The sequence below is a fragment of the Macrobrachium nipponense genome, chromosome 13, assembly GCF_015104395.2.
Source record: "Macrobrachium nipponense isolate FS-2020 chromosome 13, ASM1510439v2, whole genome shotgun sequence".
In the NCBI taxonomy this organism is placed as follows: Eukaryota; Metazoa; Arthropoda; class Malacostraca; order Decapoda; family Palaemonidae; genus Macrobrachium; species Macrobrachium nipponense.
This window is the reverse complement of record NC_087206.1, coordinates 58,643,960-58,668,959: the sequence shown is the minus strand read 5'-3', so window position 1 is coordinate 58,668,959 and position 25,000 is coordinate 58,643,960. Positions and strand designations below refer to the sequence as shown.

General features: G+C 38.8%; 2 protein-coding genes across 4 annotated transcripts in view; one reads left to right on the top strand and one right to left on the bottom strand.

Annotated features, from left to right (window-relative positions):
• The window catches only part of LOC135225807 (gamma-interferon-inducible lysosomal thiol reductase-like), a 15,645-nt gene extending 9,882 nt beyond the window's left edge, over positions 1–5,763 (top strand). Inside the window, exons 2-5 of one of the 2 annotated variants that reach the window (XM_064265305.1) lie at positions 3,610–3,759; positions 4,284–4,454; positions 5,153–5,299; positions 5,570–5,763. In XM_064265305.1, the coding sequence (XP_064121375.1) occupies positions 3,610–3,759; positions 4,284–4,454; positions 5,153–5,299; positions 5,570–5,719 (618 nt within the window). In that variant the 3' untranslated portion in view covers positions 5,720–5,763. Of the gene's footprint in view, positions 1–3,606; positions 3,760–4,283; positions 4,455–5,152; positions 5,300–5,569 lie in introns of both variants that reach the window. The other variant, XM_064265303.1, reaches the window with a different exon arrangement.
• Positions 5,764–16,541: 10,778 nt separating this feature from the next.
• The window catches only part of LOC135225806 (gamma-interferon-inducible lysosomal thiol reductase-like), a 79,214-nt gene continuing 70,755 nt past the window's right edge, over positions 16,542–25,000 (bottom strand). The window contains exons 4-7 of one of the 2 annotated variants that reach the window (XM_064265302.1): positions 24,151–24,297; positions 18,227–23,093; positions 17,939–18,028; positions 16,542–17,490 (exon numbers count right to left, since the gene is read on the bottom strand). In XM_064265302.1, coding sequence (XP_064121372.1) covers positions 22,968–23,093; positions 24,151–24,297 — 273 coding nt within the window. In that variant the 3' untranslated portion in view covers positions 16,542–17,490; positions 17,939–18,028; positions 18,227–22,967. The remainder of the gene's footprint in view (positions 17,491–17,938; positions 18,029–18,226; positions 23,094–24,150; positions 24,298–25,000) is intronic. The other variant, XM_064265301.1, reaches the window with a different exon arrangement.

The following is a 25,000-nucleotide window of genomic DNA, read 5'->3' as shown; positions in this document are numbered from 1 at the left end:
ATGAAGGTCAGTTAAAGCATTTAGTAAACACTCCTTTTAAACATATCTCTTCACGGCTGTAGTTTTTTGTCAGATATGAATTTATCAAAAGCCACTATGAAGTCTAGGTTGTTTTTTGCGGTCTGGCATTAGGGCAAAGGATAAGCCTAAATTTAAAACTAAATGTTTGATTTTACAGTAAGGGGGGTGTTGGATAAGTTTAAAACTTTGTCTTGTTGTTCAAGATTATTCCATGCGCTATTATCTATTAGGTTATTTAACTTGCGTAAAAGTCTGTTGGAATGAGTCACGCTATTATAGGCAGCAATGTCGGAACAGAATGAAATCAGATACCTGTATACGTGGTCCGTAGTGAGGAGGCGAAGATTAGATTGAGTTCCATATATCACTCTGCGTAGCACGAAGATGTCGTTTCTCGTATTGGTGATTCTTTCTTCCAAGGAAAATCTTGTGTGATAGAGGGAAGGGGTTTTGATTGCAGAGTCCATCTCCCGAATCCGTACATTTTTGGAAGTACTTGTTCTTTGAGGCATTCTTCCAAAAAGTGTTTTTGGTTTTCAGCCGTGTAGTCTGTCAGTTCTTTTTCAAACTTGCGGAAAACTGGCTTGACTTCTGGAAGTGAGTGAAGAATCGTGGAAAGGCGGTTGAATTCCATAATGGGTCTGACAATGACGTGGTAAAAGTGTTCTGTAACAACAGAATTCCATCTATAAAAGGAGCCCATAAAACACCAAAATGTAGAGAGAAAAGTACTATATTTCAGAGACTGCTATCTCTCTCTTCAGGTATATGAATGAGAAAAGTTTATAGAAAAGGTGGTATTTATACCAAGAGATTCGTCCACAAGTAAGCCAATTTAGGTCACACCCCCCGTGATAATCTTCCTTTAATCTTCTTAAGCGTTGGTTGAATGAACACTGCGTTCGACGATGTCCGATGTCCAATTCCCTTTTGAGATGTTCATTACCTGCTTCTCTTTTATTAAGGCCGATTCCATCATTTGACTCTTGTACCGGCAGTTGCTGCTATAAATTACACGTGACATATTCCAGTTTATTCTATGGTTATGTTCATTTATATGATTGAAAATAGCCGAGTTCTGTTGTCCATACCTAACTGACCGTTTGTGTTGTATTAATCTCTGGGGAAGTGATTTACCTGTAAAATCCGATGTAAGATTGGTCACAGTCCTGGCATGGGATCTCATATACCCCAGAGTCTTTGGGCGATGTCTTTTGTTGGACGTTAATCAGGGATTTGGCTAGGTATTTGGGTAGGTAAATGCAAAGGGTTGGATTTCCCAAGGGTGTGAGTTACTCTCTTAATCGTCTCCAGGTGGGGAATTTTTATTTTATTGTTGGGTGTGTCTCTGGTCTTGTCTTTTTAGGGGGTCGGTAGAAAATTACGTTTTGCTTTTTGAATTGCTTTCTCAATTATATGGTCAGGATACTTTAAAGATGAAAGTTGCTTGCGAATTAGTTCAAATTCTTTTTCCAGGAAATCTGGGAACAAATTCGTAAGGCTCTTAAGAATAGGTTGCTAGCTAGACCTATCTTGATAGTATTGTCATGATAGCTAAAGTAGTGAATATATGAAAGTGAGAACGTTGGTTTTCTGTATATGGTAAATTTGTATTGTTGTCGTGTCTCTGATTATTAAAACATCAAGAAAAGGAATTTTGTTGTCTGTTTCCCATTCAACTTTAAATTTGATGCTGGGCACTAATGCGTTTAATTTTGAGAAGAATTCATTAAAATTACCCCACTATTATCCCAAAATGTTAGTATGTCATCCACGTATCTCATCCACAGCATGTTTTTGGGTTTTATTGCATTTATTACTGTAGTTTCAAAGTATTTCATGTACAGATTGGCTAAAATAGGACTTAAAGGACTACCCATACTACACCCGAATTTTTGCTTGTAGAATGATTCCCCGAATGAAAATACCACTTCACAACATAAAACTTTTATACCACTTCACAACATAAAAACTTTTTAAGCCTTGACGTAGACTCCCTATTCACAAAAGTACCAGTACAGGACGTTCTTCAGTTTTTAAGGGAAAAATTATCCCCCTATCAGATCATTTCCCTTTGGCACTTGACAAAATAATAAAGTTAGTTGAATTATGTGCATCTAATAACGTATTTTCATTCGGGGAATCATTCTACAAGCAAAAATTCGGGTGTAGTATGGGTATCCTTTAAGTCCTATTTTAGCCAATCTGTACATGGAATAACTTTGAAACTACAGTAATAAATGCAATAAAAACCCAAAAACATGCTGTGGATGAGATACGTGGATGACATCTAACATTTTGGGATAATAATTGGGGTAATTTTAATGAATTCCTCTCAAAATTAAACGCATTAGTGCCCAGCATCAAATTTAAAGTTGAATGGGAAACAGACAACAAAATTCCTTTTCTTGATGTTTTAATAATCAGAGACACGACAGAATACAAATTTACCATATACAGAAACCAACGTTCTCACTTCATATATTCTACTTAGCTATCATGACAATACTATCAAGATAGATCTAGCTAGCAACCTATTCTTAAGAGCCTTACGAATTTGTTCCCCAGATTTCCTGGAAAAAGAATTTGAACTAATTCGCAAGCAACTTTTCATCTTTAAAGTATCCTGACCATATAATTGAGAAAGCAATTCAAAAAGCAAACGTAATTTTCTACCGACCCCCTAAAGACAAACCAGAGACACACCCAACAATAAAATAAAAATTCCCCACCTGGAGACGATTAAGAGAGTAACTCACACCCTTGGGAAATCCAACCCTTTTGCATTTACCTACCCAAATACCTTAGCCAAATCCCTGATTAACGTCCAACAAAAGACATCGCCCAAAGACTCTGGGGTATATGAGATCCCATGCCAGGACTGTGACCAATCTTACATCGGATTTACAGGTAAATCACTTCCCCAGAGATTAATACAACACAAACGGTCAGTTAGGTATGGACAACAGAACTCGGCCATTTTCAATCATATAAATGAACATAACCATAGAATAAACTGGAATATGTCACGTGTAATTTATAGCAGCAACTGCCGGTACAAGAGTCAAATGATGGAATCGGCCTTAATAAAAGAGAAGCAGGTAATGAACATCTCAAAAGGGAATTGGACATCGGACATCGTCGACGCAGTGTTCATTCAACCAACGCTTAAGAAGATTAAAGGAAGATTATCAGCGGGGGTGTGACCTAAATTGGCTTACTTGTGGACGAATCTCTTGGTATAAAAATACCACCTTTTCTGTAAACTTTTCTCATTCATATACCTGAAGAGAGAGACAGCAGTCTCTGAAATATAGTACTTTTCTCTCTACATTTTGGTGTTTTTATGGGCTCCTTTATTGTAGAGATAGTATATATATATATATATTATTAATATATAGATATATATAATATATATATAGTATATATATATATACTATATATATATAAAGTAATTTACAAAAATCCCAAAAAACTGGCATTATTAGGTATTTATTTTTACGTTATGGAACGAAAACCATCTGGTAGGAAACAGCATTTTTTCTTCTTCTACCTGTTGTTCTACCTTCCCCTCCTCCTCACCAGCAGGTTCTGGCTCAGGATCCCGTGAAGATTCACCTCTACTACGAAACCTTGTGTCCTTACAGCATTGACTTCGTCGTCGATCAGCTCTACCCGACATGGACGGAACTAAAGGATATCATGGAAGTGGAGATGTTCCCCTTCGGAAATGCACGAGTAAGTATCCGACTGACTGTGATAATAACATCATGAGCAGTACTTGGTCGAGGATAAAATGTTGCTCAGTTGTGTGTAAGAATGTAATTGAACTCACGAATGACATGTAAATCCTTTCTCGCGATTTTATGAACTTCACAATTTAATGGTCCTTAAGCATTTGTGAATTGTAGGCGCGCTTTTTGCGAAATAGAGTTGCCTCTTTCAAGAAATGAACTTTATAATGTTTCCATCTTCACATATAAGAGCAGTTCAGTGTTTTGACAATATTTGGACTTCGATCATTGCTGGACTTGGTTTCAGTTGTCAAAGGTACTTACGCTCCGATGCGCAGCTCCTTCAACTGTAAACGTTTTTTTTTTTTTTTTTTAACTGCCATAGTTTAAGCGGATTAGTAGTTTTCATTTCCGAGATATCTTTGACAGATTTGAATTGAAAGCCTAAGAAGATAGTTTTGTTCTTGAGCCTAAGCAGGGACTCTCCTCGGATTTAGGCCTTTTGAATATATTTATAAATGTTTGCAGTATTCACCCGACGGAGAGGGCTGGGCCTTTAGCTGCCAACACGGTGCCGACGAATGCAAAGGAAACATGATTCACGCATGCGCAAAGGACCACTTCAAGGATATCAACCTCGAAATGGATTTCGTCAACTGCCTTCTCTCCGCCGGCCATCCTGCGAGTGCAGGTCCTAAGGTGAGTGAGTAACAATCCAACATAACTGACAGTAATAACTGCAGTGGTGCCATAGGTGTCGAACTCAAGTTTTCTAATAACTCAAATTTCTCTTAACTAATAGTAAGTAATATAGTTCATTGGATACTAGATCCAGGGAAATTCCTCAGTGCTTGGCCACCAAGATTATGGCTTTCTTGCGTTTATATTTCAACCATAATTATCACATGTAAATGAATCTATTATGGTTAAACATGTTTAGAAATATATAAATAATACAAATAACTGAATAAAGCTTTAAGCTGCTTCCAGAGAATACGTCTATCATGACAATGTCATATGACAGATTAAGAATCTCTTTCCATACAACTTTCTTCTTTAGTCTTTAATTTAAGTTTTCCTTGCATGATAGTTTTCAGTGCTTGAACTGCAACCTGGGTCAGTTCGAATATCGCCCACTGTACTTCACACGAAGTTCACTGACGGCACTACGCCATTATGGAACAACTAAATCTTGTTCACTCTCGAAAGATGTTTATAACCATGAAATACGTTGTAGCTCATTTTAATGTCCATTCGGTGTGCCGAACAAGTTTGTCTGCTCGGTATTCTGTACATATGCTACTAATAAGCTTTAAGTCCTTTTGTACATCTCTAAACTAGCAGCCTACATGAATTTTGGTTTTGCAAATAGACCCAGAAACTATAATTCGTTTCAGTGTGCTTCCGAAGTCGGCGTTGACTGGACCCCATTAGATGAATGCATAAGCTCCGTTGAAGGACAGGATTTGCTCCATGAGGTCGCCCTGCAACAGGAACAGCTCAGTCCAGCTCTGTATTTCGTTCCCTGGATTATTGTAAACGACGTAAGTTGGGCGAAAGCCCCAACTCACTTCTGTCGCTTCTCCTTTGAGAAGAGATAACACTCAACCTAGAGCTGCTTGGCGGTATCCTTTGATTTTTTCCAACCACAAAAATACTATTCTCACAGTTGGTTAAAATGAATCATATTTAGAGAGAGAGAAAAAAAACAAAGACTAAATCGCAATAAGTTTAATTTGAGTTACGAAATACTATCTTATTTTAGTTCCCGTTAACAAAGTAAAATCTTCCTGTTCTTCACTTCTCTTATACAGTTCTTCTCCGAGGACCAAGTTGGTGAATGCCAAACCGACTTGAAGAAGGTCGTATGCGAGAAGTACAAAGGAACACCTCCACCAGCCTGCAGTGCAGTACAGAAGCAGACGCGACCAGCACCCAAACACCCAAAACGTTCCTTTGCCTAGTGTTTCTGACCCAAGACTAGAAATTAAATGCCTATGAAGTAATACAGCGTTCTTTTATAATCTTGTAATGTTATAAAGAAAGGAAATACCAGTCTAAATCTGGAAGCATACTCTTAATCTTATAGAAACCTTATTGCCGTATATAGACTAGCGAAGTTAATTTCGTCAGTTGTCATTAAAGAACATTAATAAACTACTTTTCTTATGTAATAATAAACTTCTGGACCGGAATCGTGGCGAGTTCAAGAACATGGGAAACAAGTCCACATTTCAAAGACGATTTAAACGAAACAACCAATGTTTCAGAAATAAGTTGATTTTAAAGTTCAGTTTAGAACTGATGTCTAGCTGCTACCGCATGGTGGGTTACAGCCATTTAACTTGCATGAACAAGGACTATTTCATTATCAACAGGGAAGATACTAAGGGTGCATTTGTAACTATATACGAATTTGAGCACGGAGGATGGGTTATTACTGTTATAGAATATAACGAAGTATAGAAAATGGTGAAACGGACCTTTCTTTCGATATTCCAAACATACCTTAGGAAGATATTCAAAGGATATATCCAGCCTTTTATAGGCGCAGTTGAGCCTGATGTGTAGTATATTAATGTGCGCGAGTGTATACATACATACATACATGCATACACACACATATATGCGTAAATATATACATACATATATATATATATATATATATATATATATATATATATATGCATTAAACTACAAATATTCTCAATATCCAATTCTCTCTATCTCGAAATTAATGTTGTATAGTAGTATGTTAACTGAAGGGGAATTTCTTAGGTGATAATAATTCCAGAGCACAGAGGAGAAATCGGGACTTTTAGGCGTCACAGAAGTCCTGATTTCATTCTGTGAGCTGGTTCGAATCCATGAGAAGACGAATTTATTATCACCTAAAAAATTCCCTTTTGGTTAACATATGTGAGAACATATTAATTCCTAGGTAGAGTGAATTGCATATTAAGTGACATTTGTAAGTTAATACAAATAGCGAAGAAGAGGGCTCCCTGGGAGATGAGACCGAGCTGGAAGGACTCCGCTGGTTTGGGGAGGCAGCGGTGGTGTGGAAAAAAGATCTCTGCACCCACCCACAGGGTGCAAAGGAACCAGGTGCAGAACCTGATCGATGAGGTGGTGCTGGGTAGCCACCGCCGCCCAGGAGGGTTTGGCCCACGCGAGTGTGTTGGTGCCCCCTTGGCCAGCCAGGAATGCCACACTGGTAGATTTCCTCAGATATGCCTCCCAGGTGCTTACAAGGTACCTGGTCGAGAATCGACCCAGGCACAGGGATGATGACGACTGGCTGACCGGCACACAAGAGGCCCTCCCAGCAAATCCAGAGAAGGCTGTCCGAGAGGCCTCTGCCCCTTGGGAGCCAACTCTTCCTACTACCACAGGGGATGGGAGAACCTGCAGATTGCCGCTATTGCAATACCCAAAGTCACTCCTCTCTATCGTGCCTTGCCAGGGACAGGCACTGCCCTAACACATCTGCCAAAACGACTGCTTCTCCCAGTTAAGAATTAAACTGCTACTTCTGTTGAGAGTGCTGAGTCCAAGGGCAGTCCTCACACACTGGTCCCAGTACCCACAGAAGAAAATTAAGGTTCAACCGTTTGTCAACTACGAGTTTGGGGGTTCCCCGGCAGAGGATCCAGTAAGCTAGCCTCTTCCTGTGGGAGCAAGCTTCCTCCAGGGGCCATGGTGGAGGGACACTAAAAGATAGAGGTAACAGGGCTGGATCAGAAGATAAAGCTACCCACGGTTCTCCTCCGGGTCATACAACCCCAAAGGGAGAAGCCCTGCAAGGTGGCTACAGTGAAACATACCTCAGGAGGATTTGAGTTGCTATTGGGGTAGCTCCATCTATTGCAATTTGTGGTGGTAGCAGGTGGCACTGTCAAGAGATTTTGTGGACAGCTCCTTTCTATGTCTGTGAAGACAAAAACGGGTGACTACCAATGAGAAATGAATAGCAGCCTTTTCATTCAATGGCTCACATCTCCTCTTTTACCAGTGTTAGATAAGCCATTGGTAAAAGTAGTGGACAATACGTCTTATCACAGCCATTTGACGGAAGAGTCTCGCTGCCCCACCATCAAAGCTGGTCTGGTGAAAGGTTTGGTTTGAGGAAAGAATAATCCCCTTCCCTCCTCATGCTATTCATCCTGAATTGTTTGTTTGTTTGTATGGTGTTTTTACGTTGCATGGAACTAGTGGTTATTCAGCAACGGGACCAATGGATTTATGGAACTTCCGAACCACGTTGAGAGTGAACTTTTATCACCAGAAATACTCATCTATAACCCCTCAGTGGAATGCCCGAGAATCGAGCTCACGGCCACTGAAGTGGCAGGCCAAGACCATACCAAATACGCCACTGAGGCGCTTTATCCTGAATTGCTACGAATATGCCCGGAAAAATGACCAAAGCCACAGTATACAGTTGGTATCCTCATCAGAGAATGGGGTCATGAAGTGGTCTAACTTCCACCAGCCCACCCTGAACTTAACAACTAGAACAAGTGTGGGCGTATATAAAGAGATATGTGTGCTTATCATTACAACGCGTCACTCGTGGCAGCTTACGGACCAGGTTAGAAGAAGCAAGGCTATGTGCAACCAGGGAGATTTGGGAAGGTGCCGTTCGGCGAGCAATGAAGTTTGAGGAGGATTATTGGTCCTCTGACAACATCCATGACAGTGTGGAACCCGTCATTGTCCCTTTTGACTGCGATGATGAGGATGAGTTATTCCTTGACAGCGATGACGATTATTTTTAACAGTATGAAATCTATGAATTCCTGAGTATATAATTGTTTATTAACTTTATACTGATATTAATAATTTTACAATTTTACTAACACCATCTAATTATAGAAAAAATTATGACCACATGCCCAATCTATCTCACCACATTAAACGAACAATCGAACAACAGCTGCAGAAGAACGACCTTACACATGCTTACAATCTACGATCATAAATATAATTTCCCACGACAATTATTAGGCAACACAGTAGAATGAGGTTGAACATCACTGTGGAACTCCTTAGCAAAAACCACTCAACTCATTGTTGGGATATACACATTTAATGATAATGTGTATTTATATTTTGCAGTGTTGCGTAATTCAGATGAGAGAGAGAGAGAGAGAGAGGAGAGAGAGAGAGAGAGAGAGAGGAGCAGGTGGGAGGATTGGAAGGGGAAGAGAAGGGGGGGGGGGAATGGGGGAGAGGTGATAGAAGGATGGGTGTACGAGGGGGATTGGGGGAGCTTGTTGGTGGGGGAAGGAGGAAACTGATGAAGGGATGGGGCGGGGGGGGCGGGCGGGTGTGTGTTGGCAAGTCGTCTTATCTGAACCTTTACTCAGGTGGTTTGGGTTCTCAGAGACTACAACTTAAAATCGTAAGAGTAAACTCCTAAAGTATATAAACGCGACTAAATCCTTTGACATTATAAAGGAAGGCGGGTTGTTGTAAACATTGTGTTTGAATGTCATAACTGCCCGATTAATAGCATTGAAGATATTCCCGAGAAACGGTCCCACATCGGGCCTGAAATGGTTAGTAGTTGCCAAGGGTTAGGTTCACGACCTGCACTGGTCTATAACAAGCCATTCAGAGGGTACCAGTATATGGAGCCTAACACATGAAATGTGATTAAACTAATAATTTTATTAGTAGGCTCTAATCCATTTTAATGCATCCTGTAGGATGAATAGTAACTATAGGTAATCTGTCATCCATGTTGTTTGAAGACTTTAGTGGCGACACAAGCGATGAATGTATAAGCTTGTGTCTGCGAGAGTGCTTTGTGAAAGGCTGCCGAATCCTGTTGGCTAAACCTGGGTTTAGCAGTGAAGCTAGGGAACTTATAGTTTATTATCTATCTCTCTATTTGTCTATCTATCTATGCACACACACACACACATATATATATGTATGTATATAAAGTATTGCAAGTACTGTAGTCATGTAGAGCATACTCCGTATATTCATATGTATGTCTACATGATTATATACATACATGTGCATGTACATTTGTTTACATAATAACTCTGGTGTTAGTCGATAATGTCATCGGTGATAAACACTGAATTTCTCATGAGTACACATAGATTAGAATGTGGAAGGAAAATTCCCATGAACAAACGAAAAACCATAACACACACTTATAATTCCCACACACCTGGTCCTGAGGTCACTAAGAATAGATCAATATCTTATTTCTGCCTTTATTTTTTTTTTTTTTATCACAGTCATCCTATTCAACTAGGTGGTTTTCATAGTATGGGTTCCGGGTTACCTCCTTAGGAGTCCATCATTTTCTCACTTTGTGCGCAGTTTCTAGGAGGACACGCTTCTGCACGAGCTCTGGAGCTACTTCGGCCTCTAGTTTTTCGAGGTTCCTTTTCGTGGATCTTGAGATCTTGCCTCGTGTTCCTATGCTTACGGGCACAATTTCCAGTGGCATATCCCCCATCGTTCTTTTTTCTATTTTCAGGTCTTGATACTTATCAATCTTTTCTCTTTCTTTCTCTTCTACTCTGGTGCTCCACGGTATTGAGACATCAATGAGCGATACTTTCTTCTTGATTTTGTCAATGTCACGTCTGGTGCAATGGCACTCTGCTCTTATTATTATTATTATTATAATTTTTTTTTTGCTCTATCACAGTCCTCCAATTCGACTGGGTGGTATTTATAGTGTGGGGTTTCGTGTTGCATCCTGCCTCCTTAGGAGTCCATCACTTTTCTTAATATGTGCGCCGTTTCTAGGATCACATTCTTCTGCATGGGTCCTGGAGCTACTTCAACCTCTAGTTTTTCTAGATTCCTTTTCAGGGATCTTGGGATCATGTCTAGTGCTCCTATGATTATGGGTACGATTTCCACTGGCATATCCCATATCCTTCTTATTTCTATTTTCAGATCTTGATACTTATCCATTATTTCCCTCTCTTTCTCTTCAACTCTGGCGTCCCATGGTATTGCGACATCAATGAGTGATACTTTCTCCTTGACTTTGTCAATCAAAGTCACGTCTAGTCTATTTGCACGTATCACCCTATCCGTTCTGATACCATAGTCCCAGAGGATCTTTGCCTGATCGTTTTCTATCACTCCTTCAGGTTGGTGCTCGTACCACTTATTACTGCAAGGTAGCTGATGTTTCTTGCACAGGCTCCAGTGGAGGGCTTTTGCCACTGAATCATGCCTCTTTTTGTACTGGTTCTGTGCAAGTGCCGGGCATTCGCTTGCTATGTGGTTTATGGTTTCATTTTTCGTATTGCACTTCCTACATATGGGAGAGATGTTATTTCCGTCTATCGTTAACATATCTGGTTCTTAGGGCCTGATCTTGTGCCGCTGTTATCATTCCATCAGTTTCCTTCTTTAGCTCTCCCTTCTGTAGCCATTGCCAATTGTCATTGCTGGCTAGTTCTTTAGTCTGTCTCATGTATTGTCCGTGCATTGGTTTGTTGTGCCAGTCCTCTGTTCTGTCTGTCTTTCTCCTGTCTCTATATATTTCTGGGTCTTCGTCTACTTTTATTAGTCCTTCTTCCCATGCACTCTTTAGCCACTCGTCTTCACTGGTTTTCAGATATTGCCCTAGTGCTGTGTTCTCGATGTTGACGCAGTCCTCTATACTTAGTAGTCCTCTCCCTCCTTCCTTTCATGTCATGTATAGTCTGTCCGTATTTGCTCTTGGGTGTAGTGCTTTGTGTATTGTCATATGTTTCCTGGTTTTCTGATCTATGCTGCGGAGTTCTGCCTTCGTCCATTCCACTATTCCTGCGCTGTATCTGATTACTGGCACTGCCATGTGTTATGGCTTTTTTATCATATTTCCGGCATTTTGAGTTTTGACTTGAGTATCGCCTTGGGTCTCTGCATATATTCTTTCCTGATCGTGTCCTTCATCTCTTGGTGTTTTATATCCCCTCCTTCCATTACTCCCAGGTATTTGTATCCCGTCTCATCTATGTGTTTGATGTTGCTCCCATCTGGTAGCTTTATCCCTTCAGTTCTCGTTACTTTGCCTTTTTGTATGTTGACTAAGGCGCATTTTTCTATTCCAAACTCCATCCTGATGTCCCCAGATACAATCCTTACAGTCTGGATTGGGGTATCTATTTCCTTGATGCTCTTACCATACAGCTTGATGTCGTCCATGAACTGATGTTGATGGTTGATTCTGTTGCCTTTTTTCTTGAGTTGGTACCCGGCATTCATCTTCTATAGTACTTTTGTCATGGGAATCATGGCTACTACGAAGAGTAGCGGGGACAGTGAGTCGCCCTGGAAGATCCCTCTCCTGATATTAACCACTGCTAGTCTTATTCCAGAGCTTGTAAGTATTGTATTCCAGTTGCGCATTGTATTTTTGAGGAAGCTGATGGTATTTTCCTCTGCCCCATATATTTTCAGGCATTCTATTAGCCATGTGTGTGGTATCATGTCGAAGGCTTTCTTATAGTCTATCCATGCCATGCTTAGGTTGGTTTTCCTTCTCCTACTGTTCTTCATTACCATTTTGTCTATCAGGAGCTGGTCTTTTGTGCCCCTACACTTCCTTCTGCAGCCTTTCTGTTGGTGGGGGATGGTGTTTGTCTCCTCTAGGTAATTGTATAGCCTTTCACTGATGATACCTGTTAGTAACTTCCACATTATTGGTAGGCAGGTGATAGGCCTGTAGTTACTGGCTATATTTCCCTTACTCTTGTCTTTTTGTACTAAGGATGGTCATCCATTTGGGTGCATGGTGATTTGAGATACAATGCTGGAGTAGTTCTGCTATTCGTGGGTGTAGGGCCTTGAAGTTTTTGAGCCAGTATCCATGGACTTCATCGGGACCTGGGGCTTTCCAGTTTGGCATTTTCTGACTGTGTCTGTCGTGATCTCTGTGAATCTTTGTTTTATTCTCCCTGTTTCTTCTTCCTTGACTTCCTGGAGCCATATTGCATGTTTGTTGTGTGATACCGGATTGCTCCATATATTTTCCCAGAGTCTCTTACTTGGTTCGGCTTCAGAAATTTTTTGGTGGTTGTCTTCCGCTATTATTATTACTATTATTATTACTATTATTATTATTATTATTACTTATTATTACTATTATTATTACTATTATTATTATTATTATTATTCCTATTACTATCCCTATTACTATTCCTATTACTATTACTATTACTATTATTATTACTATTATTATTATTATTATTATTATTATTATATATTTTTTTTTGCTCTATCACAGTCCTCCAATTCGACTGGGTGGTATTTATAGTGTGGGGTTCCGGGTTGCATCCTGCCTCCTTAGGAGTCCATCACTTTTCCTATTATGTGTGCTGTTTCTAGGATCACACTCTTCTGCATGAGTCATGGAGCTACTTCAGCCTCTAGTTTTTCTAGATTCCTTTTCAGGGATCTTGGGATCGTGCCTAGTGCTCCTATGATTATGGGTACGATTTCCACTGGCATATCCCATATCCTTCTTATTTCTATTTTCAGATCTTGATACTTATCCATTTTTTCCCTCTCTTTCTCTTCAACTCTGGTGTCCCATGGTATTGCGACATCAATGAGTGATACTTTCTTCTTGACTTTGTCAATCAACGTCACGTCTGGTCTGTTTGCACGTATCACCCTATCCGTTCTGATACCATAAGTCCAGAGGATCTTTGCCTGATCGTTTTCTATCACTCCTTCAGGTTGGTGCTCGTACCACTTATTACTGCAAGGTAGCTGATGTTTCTTGCACAGGCTCCAGTGGAGAGCTTTTGCCACTGAATCATGCCTCTTTTTGTACTGGTTCTGTGCAAGTGCCGAGCATTCGCTTGCTATGTGGTTTATGGTTTCATTTTTCGTATTGCACTTCCTACATATGGGAGAGATGTTATTTCCGTCTATCGTTCTTTGAACATATCTGGTTCTTAGGGCCTGATCTTGTGTCGCTGTTATCATTCCTTCAGTTTCCTTCTTGAGCTCTCCCCTCTGTAGCCATTGCCAATTGTCATCGCTGGCTAGTTCTTTAGTCTGTCTCATGTATTGTCCGTGCATTGGTTTGTTGTGCCAGTCCTCTGTTCTGTCTGACTTTCTCCTGTCTCTGTATATTTCTGGGTCTTCGTCTACTTTTATTAGTCCTTCTTCCCATGCACTCTTTAGCCACTCGTCTTCACTGGTTTTCAGATATTGCCCCAGTGCTCTATTTTCGATGTTAACGCAGTCCTCTATACTTAGTAGTCCTCTCCCTCCTTCCTTTCGTGTTATGTATAGTCTGTCCGTATTTGCTCTTGGGTGTAGTGCTTTGTGTATTGTCATATGTTTCCTGGTTTTCTGATCTATGCTGCGGAGTTCTGCCTTCGTCCATTCCACTATTCCTGCGCTGTATCTGATTACTGGCACTGCCCATGTGTTTATGGCTTTTATCATATTTCCGGCATTGAGTTTTGACTTGAGTATCGCCTTGAGTCTCTGCATATATTCTTTCCTGATCGTGTCCTTCATCTCTTGGTGTTTTATATCCCCTCCTTCCATTATTCCCAGGTATTTGTATCCTGTCTCATCTATGTGTTTGATGTTGCTCCCATCTGGTAACTTTATCCCTTCAGTTCTCGTTACTTTGCCTTTTTGTATGTTGACTAAAGGCCTGTCCACACGACCGGGCCTGATCGGCGTGCTCTAGGGTTGACGGGCAAATTCTGGCGGACTTATCCGTGAATGTTGTCCACACGGGTGAGGCGATGGAGAGGTGGGCGTGCCCGACGATGCCAGTAGTGTGTTCAGTGCGGTACGATAAACATGGTGCCTACCGCAAAGAAGAAGATAGTGTAGCATGTTAATTGCTTTGTGTGTGATAAAAAAGAAGAGAATATGGTGCAAAGAATGGCTCAGTAAAAGAAATGTGTGTGGTTAACGTACGTCTGCCAGGGTGGAAGCTCAAGCCATCGGGCACCACCATGGTGATTTTGCTACAAGACCCATCGGGCTATTTGACGGTTTGCCCGTCAAGTGTGCCCGTTAGAGGGGAAGTCCGCCGATCAGGCCCGATCGTGTGGACAGGCCTTTAGGCGCATTTTTCTATTCCAAACTCCATCCTGATGTCCCCAGATACAATCCTTACAGTCTGGATTAGGGTATCTATTTCCTTGATGCTCTTACCATATTATTATTATTATTATTATTATCCACACAGGCCCTATGACCGTTTGGCAAATTTCGTGGGCATCTGCAAGATACATGACGTATCTTTGAAGCTCCAGGGTAGCAATGGTTTTCACAGTGTGTGTTAAGAGACTGTGCATAATTCAAGTTAAAGGAAACCTGAATTGTGCCATGGAACTGTATTTTAACATTAATATTCTCATTTAATGCCCATCCCCTTAGTGTACACTACTTAGGCGTTTGCGTGTGTGAAAGAAAATAAGAATTTCATACACTACTTACACCATTTCTGCGTCCTCATTAATAAAGTATATGGGCTGGCGTCTAGTAAAGTACGCCATACCAGTGTCAATGACTGGGAAGGCCTTCAGTAATGATGTTTTATTAGCCTCCATCTACGAGTCTACTAGATTTAATCAGGTTTCCCTTTAAATCTCTTTGATTTACGCTAAATACCTTCATTATCAACATTGGACACCACTGCCTATTTTTTGCCAATTATTTAGTGGCTTCATATAAGGTATATTCCAAATACGATCCATATCCGATGCTTTGGCAAGATTTTATGGACGAAAATCAATTAGACACGGCCCTGAAATGCACAGAGTTAAGTATTGCTCACTCATGTCAATTTTGACAATCCTGTGCAGGAGCGATATACAGCCTAGACCGCATTCTGAACCTAATAATACCCACCAACATCTTCCAGGACCAGAAACACTTTATCTAGTATAACTTTATAAAAGTACTACCCTCTAGACTCCTGAAACCTGTTTGGATCATCTATATAGCGTGGAGGATATCGCAAGATATTTAGGTTTTCAATAAAAAGTAATGTCTCATTTAAACTGACATAAAACTCCATGCACAGTAGTGCATTAAGCATTTTAATACATTATTCAGGCAACTTTACTTCGAACTTTTTAAACAAACACAACGTGGTGTATGCCATCATCAACGCGAGTTAGTTTTAATAGCTCATCCCATCCATAAAACAGGACTTAAATTGCTAGTTCTCTTGGAGTTTCCAGTCATTATCAGCCGCTTGGAAGCACATCTTATTTTTCCTAAATATCCTAAACAGTGTTTCACAGTCTTTTCCTCAATCTGGGTTGAGTAGACATGCCCGTTAATTGCTGCAGTTCCGGATTGTAATTAGGCAATTTAAAATAAACTTTAAATGCATTAGTTTTTGCTTATAAAAAACCCCAACCTTACACTTCTACCCTTGATCGAAAATTACATTTGCAGCGCAAATGTACATTTACACTAACTGCATTATAATTATTCATTTAACATCCAACCAAAGCAGAACCAGTCATCAAACTCAAATTCTCCCATTTATAACCTCACTACCTACTGCAGGGCAGCCTTTTAATCGAGATTCCAAATAATTTCTTACATTAATGATGTATTGTGCAAGGGACTACCCAGGTTTCTAATCCCATTTTTTTTTACCAACATATCTAGGATCTTGTAAGTTTCTCACAAACGCCCAACTGCCGAGACTTAAGCCAAACCAAATATTGTTACCGTAGGTGGGAGAACTGTATAAAACCAGACTTTAACCTCTCAGCCATCAGAACACTGAACGCTATAGGAAGAAATATTAAAGTATAGTCACAGTCAATTTCCTTTATATTTAACAATTTGATATACAGTACTAATCCAACTTAGAACGTATTAAGACACCTCAAACTCTTATATCCTTTAATCTTAATAAAAACATTGAAAACTCTTGTAGCCTACCCTTTTCTGACAATCGGGGTCAACTTTATGTGGTTACAAACTTTGGTAATTACAGGATGGTGCACACACTGGAATCGTCAAGTCTATACGGTTACAGAATTATTCTCAAAACCAGTTTTATCACACAAAAGTAAAATTAGGGAAGCCTTACTTATGTAACAGATGGAAAAAAAAGGTATTCCACGAACTGATCACACAATTACTCCAAATCCTTGAGTCTAAACCCCTTAGAGCAAGGTCACCTATAAGTCATGAAAAGTAACAGGATAAACTTTAGATAAAACTAAATTAAAAGCAAACCTTAATACAAAGGAAAAAAATAAGCTTTTGAAATCAGTTTAGGGAGACAAGTAACTAAAACCAAAGTGAATAAAGCAAATAAATTCAATAGCCATAGGAACACTTTATATAAGGCTTACTATTGAAAGTTAACTATTAAGACAGGAACTCTGACCAGTTTTATACGAACCATCAGATTTATACAAACCATTGCATATGTACAAAACATTGAGTGCGACGCTAATCTACTGAAATTACCAAATAAAAAATTTACAAAATTATTAGTAATAGTAAAGTTAAAACTCACTTGTCATCTGTAACGGAAAACTGGAAAAAATACTCCAAGGACTCTCACAGTAGGCCAACACGCCTACTATGCAAGCCCTTAAGAGCGCCTCCACCCGATCAGGGGCGCCGCCCCCGATGGGGTGGAGGAAAAGGAAAAAAATTGGATACTTAGTTCTGAAGAAATCTCGGGAGAGCAGCAAACAATTTTTTTCTTTTTTCAACCAGTCTTGAATATTCATCGTTGCATCATTCTCTGAAATGTTTAAAGAGCTTTAGAAAGTTAAAAATACCAAATAAAAAAAAATCTGCCATTTAAGTAGTTTTGACAAAATTGTTTAAGTTAAAGTAAATTATCTTCATAATCACATAACTACAACAATTTTTTATGTTATTGTCCTTTTAAGGAAAAGACTTAATCGTATTTAATTAAAACAAAACGTTCTTAAAAGCCTTGCTAAGACTGGTTGTGATGAAGGGAAAACTTATTTTTACTGTATTTTTCTTACTTTTATAAACCACATTCCAACGCGTAGGCCCTCGGCAAGATCTGATCAAGAAAACATTCATACTAAAAATAAAAAAAAATACTAATCCTAGATTTTTATCTTAACGTATTAAGAGATCTACGGACAGGTAAAAACAAAACTTCAACGCAAATAGAACACGCTTATAAAAGCTCACCACCAATAAACTAAACATACTTTAAATCAATCCGTAGGGACCACATGGAGAGCGAGACGGGAAGAGTACTGCCTCACCGGCCGTCACTTAAACCAACCCATGGCGTCGAACTTCAAAAGTGAAAAATAAATGTTAAAAATACTGGACAAATCCTGCAATCTTACCGAGAAATTTAAGCAGTACTTCGTCTACAAAAAGCACACTTGAAATATATAGTCAAGGTCCAAAGAACAGATTCAAACAATTCTTGAAAATACACGAAGTTGATGTTAAATAAAACAATAGTAATAATAATAATAATAATAAACCTTAAAAGGGGACTCGACTCGACTACAATGTTCACTCGAAACACAAAGTGAAATATTACTTCTGGACAATTTCTTCCAAATCTACGTTGGAACAGATGAACTGAAATGGATGACCGCCGAACCACTAATCGTACTGATACGTCTAACAGCCAACTGTCAATATGAATGCAGAATTTACATGACCGAAAATCAGCTTTCATGACGTCACCAGACAAGTGCTCTGCGCCAAGGACCCTGGAACCGCATAGATTCAATAGTCGGTCGACACAAACTCGGGTAAAGGAAACTTCCGTCTTCATTTGAGTCGTTCCAAAAATAACCTCGCCTGGCCCAAAACAGATTTTGCGTGACGAATACCGATGGATAAGAAAAATTGTTTAAGTAAAAATCTAACTTACACGATAAAAATAATTTTGTGGATTTCCATTATGGTTCATTAATGTTAATCATAAAAAATTCTTAAATCTGGATTTCAAAGAATCGATTCCAAAATAATTTCCGAGTGAAACTTCTGTCGGGATCGAGAGAAATATTATTTTCATTCGGTATCTTCGAAAATGGACTTTTCATAATTGTAACAGTATTAACTGCACAGGCATTCCTTATAAACCTGAAAACTTATGTCAAACAAATCTTTTTAATTCTCTCTCTCTCTCTCTCTCTCTCTCTCTCTCAGACGCCAACTGGTTTTCCTCTTTCCATCATCGAGTTAAAATGAGGAAAACAGATCCAGTTGCCTTGTTGAGGAAATGGGAGAAGATAAACAAGCTAAGAAACAACTTCCTAAGCACTTTTATTCTCATATTTTTCGCATCTTTACGATCACTTTCTTAACGATATTAGAATATGGAGACTTTATCGTATGCTCAATTAAAATACCTGCTTCCCACTCCTCATTCTTGTTCCTATCGGTGAAACGTATGTCGGGTCTTCAACTGCTTCGGTGTTTCATAGTCAGCGAATTCGAAACTCTGGATGGATAAGGGAACGGACTTTTGTGCATGTTAATACTTTGTCTGCTATTTGGGTAAAGGTTTAACTCCTCCCAGTTTTTCATGATTCGCTGGTTGTAACAGGGAGAGAAGTTGATCTAGATACTGAAGCAATTTCTTCTTGGAGGATGCCAGGATCAGTCAGCCATCATGATAACATAGCTAACAGAACCTGAGCAAGTGGTAAACTAACACCAGCTTGGATTCTTGAATAAACTAGTATGGTGCAGATGACAGTTTAAGACACAGGGCCTTGAACCAGTGGAGGTACCTCTGAGAGTCTAGATCAGTGGTTCTTAACTTTCTTTGGCAGTGACCCAAAATCTTGTCCAAATTAACCATAGCAACCCATGCCCTCATAAACATTTTCTTTTTATATAAATATGCTTATGAAATCATTACAGAAACAAAAATTTCATGCAGAAGTTTTTTTTAAAATACAAGTAGCACATCTGCATAACAAGGATCTATGAGAAAGAACCAATACATTAACTATCATAAAGAAAATCAAAATGTTTTTGTTTCATGATATAAAATTAAATGTATAATTAGGCTATGATTTATCAATGCGGTGGAAGAAAAGCAAAATTATTCATATAAGCCTACTTTCCATGTAGTAGGCTATTGTAATCAATGAGAATATTGACACTGGATTGTTTTGGCCAGCTCCTCAAATCTGGGCGATTTTGATGATATACTGCATCTTAGGTTGTTGATGTCAAGGGAAAGGCTCCTTAACCTTCCTCTCTCACCAGTCCATAATCTTGTCTTATAACCTCTATTCAAGTGCAGTTTCACACAATGGAGAGGATCAGTCCTGGGTACTTACTTCCTTTTTTTTTTTTGAGAAGAGGAAGTTCATGGTAGCAGTACAAGAAAAACAGAGGACTGATGCTCAGGAATCCTTTATTCATGGTGCAGTCTCCTTCAGAGTTCCTCCATGATCCATGAAGGGGCCTCCAGCTGCGCTTTCAAGATCAGCTACTCCATCATCAACATGCTTTTGAAAAGACTAGAACTTTTCCAAATATCTATCAGGTTCCCAGACTTCTTTCTCAGAAAAGGGTCTGCAGTCTTTCCAACCCTTTTAGTCTTCCAGTCACTCTTAGCCCAGAAGGGATTCTAAGGTAAGAAGAATGAGTATACTGAAGTTGGCATTCCTTCTATCTTATTGCAAAGAGTAATGGAGTGTCCATCATGTCAGTGTCCAATATAACAGTGAATAAAGAGAGAGTCCTGGGTGGTTTTATGTCCTTCAGGAGGAATACAAGGTCTGGCATCCTCCCCTTTCTCACAGACTATGCCCATTTCCTTCCTCATCCCCAGAATCATCCAGATTTCTCACTCTGTTAGCAGACATGCAAACAATGCCATAAAAAGATGCACAGGTAGTTTAAGACAACTACTCGCTAGACTTCTGTGGTCTCATAACCCTTACAGAGTGGGATAAATCTACAGCAACAACGCCCTGAGACTGGGCAAACTTTAAGGTCAACCGATTACAAAAAAGTACATAAATGGAAAGAGCAATATATACAAATGCACATGGTATTAAGAAATAAAATTCTCAAATACTTTCTGTACCTTCCACAAGAAGTTGAAAGTTAATATTTCAGTTGCAGCTCACATAATATTGTGCAAGAAGAGCATGAATATATTTATGGATAAATATAGACAAAATGTATTGGGATGGGGAGAACCCAGTTAAACAGAAATTTTAATTTCCATCTGTTTCATTTGAAAATTTACACCATTCATAATTTTTCAAAATTTAACCCTCTGCAATAAAAAAAATATAAAAATAAAAAAGAAAAAAACAAAAAACAAAAATAGCAATCGAGATTTTAACATTGTCTTGCATTCTTTTAACTCCATCCCATCCCCAATTTGATCAGACTGCAGAGCCCTCTGATGCCCAAATGTGAAAGGATAACAAGCCTTTGCCTACAATAAGGAACTGTCCCTGCTTTTGAACTGATGTGCCATCATGCTCTTAGACATTCAGTAGCTTGCTCAAGAAAACTCTAACTCCCATATTCTGGTATCTAAAAAATTATAATTTTATCCTTACTATTATTCTTGCAAGGTGAAAAGCAATTGTTAAATCTCAGTGAATTTCTTTTAATAGGAACTTGTGGAATTTTATCACTATATTTGTACAAAATCCTGTTTACTAAGCTACTGGTTTTATTGCTTTTATGTTCAAGCTGCTTTATAGCTTCATATATGATCTGAAAGTGGGTCTTTGGCCCTGTTGCATGCTGTGTTTCACATGGGATAGTTTTGTTTTAGTAAACTTTCTCAAAGTTGCTGAGTATCTTTAGAAAAATGTTTCTCCATATTTGCGTTAAGATAATACTATTTCCAACATTCTTTAAAATATTCAGCATGATTATTGTTTTAAAAATGACTTGAGCCTTCTCAGCTGCAAATGTCAATGCAAGTCTTAATGACGAAGACAAAGCTCTCCAAGCCCATTCTGTAAGATTTTTTCCGTGCAACTGGTAATAGTTTTAGATGGAACCCAAAGCAGTTTTACATATTTAAGGTGTATGTCCACTTGCAATATATTCTGGTAGGATTCTATGACAGGTTTGTTGCTGTGATGGCAGTTGTTGCAGTTGGTTGGCTGGTTTAGATGAAGCTGGCTTTGTTTCATCATGTGCCCTTGCCTCAAGTGTGTGGCGAGAAGCTGGATATGTAAAGTGACCTCCAATGGACCTCTGAACTCTGCTCAACCGGGCAAAGACAGTTGGCTTTGCTTTAACAGTATGACTGACAAGCTACAGAAAAACTTCTGTTTGTATTTTGAGACTATAATGAAATGCAGTGTCCGTCCCAATAGTCTCACTTCAAAATTCAGTTTCTTTTACTGCGGCACAATCTCTCTCTTTAATTAGATGTGCAAATGATTTTACATCATTACTTTTACTCAGGGTACATTGTAGACCCAGTAAATCCAGACATCGGTTCCACAAAGACTCACTGAAGCTGTTACTCAGACAAGCAAATACAGTTTCATAGAATTCAGTGTAACAAAACTAAAGTCAGATAGTATTTTTGATATTAGCAAGGGTCTATACAAAATGGATAGCTGGATTGTGAAGGGTATTCTTCAACAATTCAAAATCATGTAACTACTTTTTTTAAAGCCATTTTGTGCTTAGGATCACTTTTCACCCGAGAGCAATTTTTGGGGAGGTTGTGGTTTTGTTGTTTGGTTAACTATGCTGCAGCTTATCCCATTTGAATTTTTTCCACTTTGTACTGTGCCTTGAAGAAGCGTACCTTAAATAAACATAATCGTTAGGTTCTGATGCCTTTTATTATGTATATGTAATTTGAATTATTGATATGATTAAGTATGAAACTTGTTCACCAATAATTTGATTTCTTTCTAACTGCAGGGTAGTTTAAGGGTTTATTAAATGAGTTCAATAACAGAATATCTCACAGGATATCACTGTACAGCAGTGTCTCTGCATAGCTTGAAGCCATTGTCATTCAGGTAGCAAAAAAAAAAAAAAAAAAAAAAAAAAAAAAGATTCTATATACCTCCACCAATTCCTGCTTTATTCAAAATTGTCTTCAAGTCAAAATTATGTTCATCTGTGTTTGACCAAGTTTAAGTTGTGGAAAGCAATACAAAAACATAGAGGATAGTTAAGACGCATCTAATGTCTCTGGGGTGATAGGACACTGGATAAACCCAAGGCACATGACTCATCTCGAAGGCTGCCCTCGCACCATTACTCATCCTCTGGTCTGCTTGCATCATGGTCTTCACAAGGTTCTGGTGTCGTTCCAGTATACGTCTCGCAAACGACCCGTTTCAGGTCACGTTTACATTCTTCCGTTTGCTCCAGACTGAAGGTCTGCAACATAAAATGACAATGACGAAGAATATGATGAGTGAGTAAGGAACCACAGACTAATTTGGCCAAAACAAATACGAAATTAAAATAGATATGTTTAAACCATAGCCTATCAAGGTCACATTTACTTCAAAACAAACAATCAACACTTCTGACTCTCGGTAGTCGAAAGAAAATAGTTTCATACTACCATCGGGCCAATCTATAGGAAATTCTGTTAGGGGCAAAGCACATGATATATATATTAACACGAAAAGCAGTTCAAATTGCAGAACATTATGAAAATTAGGCCAAGATAACACAAGCATTCCTAGGTAAATGTCAAGTTTCCATGCAATCAATTGTTTCCATCGCTGATGGTTATCTTCGGAATAATACAATTGTGCTTCCATCACTGATGGCGATCTTCGGAATAATAAATAATCTTGGCCAGCTTTTGACAAATCTGCATTCAACTAAACGCTATTGGACTGAGAAAATTCGTGGAAACTAATATCCCAGTCGAGGCCAAGCAGAATTAATGCTATCATTACTCATCAAACAGTGTTTATATTTAGCACCTCAATAGAATGAAATGCATGATCATAGGCTTTGTCAGGTTATACTTGCGTTATAGAAATAGACAATGGATCAAAGGGTAGCCGAATGGGGTCTTATTGACATAGCAAGCAAAAGCAATGATCAGTAATACTGTTATTGTTTGTATAAAATACATTATCGCAGACCAGATAAGATAAATGTTAAGAGGGAAAAGCTGAACTGATCAGCCACAGCATATAGACAAAATAAAAATTCAAGTTCAACTGAAGAAGCAGATGGACATAAAATTAACACTAGCGAAGGAGCTCCTCTTCATTACATAATCTTTAAGAATAAACTGCTCATATGATTAGCAGCGATACAAGTGACGATAGATTCCTCAATCAAATTCAAAATACGCAACGACCATAACAGTTTCAGAGCATATAACGTATGAAACACCAACTGGATCAGGGTCAGTTTATAATGGGTCTAACTATAATAACTGCAAAAAGGAAATATTCTAAGCTGGACTCACATCATTGACAATGATCCATGGAACAAAATATAGCTCTGTCTGAAGGTTATCTTGCTGAACAGCAACATCGTGGAGCAGATTCTGACCCTCTGTCGAATTCAAACACTTCTTGATTGGGTCCCATTCCACGCCGATCGAAGCCGCGCACTGCAGTTTCAAAGAAAAGAAAAGAAAAAATGTTTATTGATAAAAACTTTCAAGAGACAGGGAATTTCTGTTAGGTTTAACTGGGAATGAAGCTCACCAGTTTCAACTGATCCAAAATGATTTCGGGAGGACTAGGATGTTCCACTGCTGATTCCAAATCCTTCATTATCAATGGAATCTAAGTCTTTTAACACAGAGTCTGATTTTGAACCATATATTTGGTTTCAATAATATAAACTAGATAGAAAAGGTGTTTTGCATAATGACTTCAGAGTTGATAATTCAGCTTCCTAAACCTTCACCCAGGTTTAATTCATTTGCGCTCTAGCAGCCTATGTATGCAATGTGGTCATCTAAGTTCAAAATGTTTGAGATTAAACCTGAGAACTTGAAAGTTTGGTTGAAAGGTGTACTTTCTGATTTATCTTTCATTTGTGTTGTACGATTATGGTGATCACATTATATTTAGAATGTGTTTTGATATTTGGAAGTTTGTTTAATACTTTTATGAAATATTTATAGCATCCACATTGAAAATTGTTGTGGATTCTAAAAATATAATCTCCGTTAGGTGCTTATTGAATGACTATTAGTTTGCTGACTTGCAGATTTTATTTTATTTCCTTCTACACTCCCTTCTATCATATTGCTTTCATTTCCTTCCCAGGTTGAAACGCTCGAGGTTGAAATAATTTATTCTTAG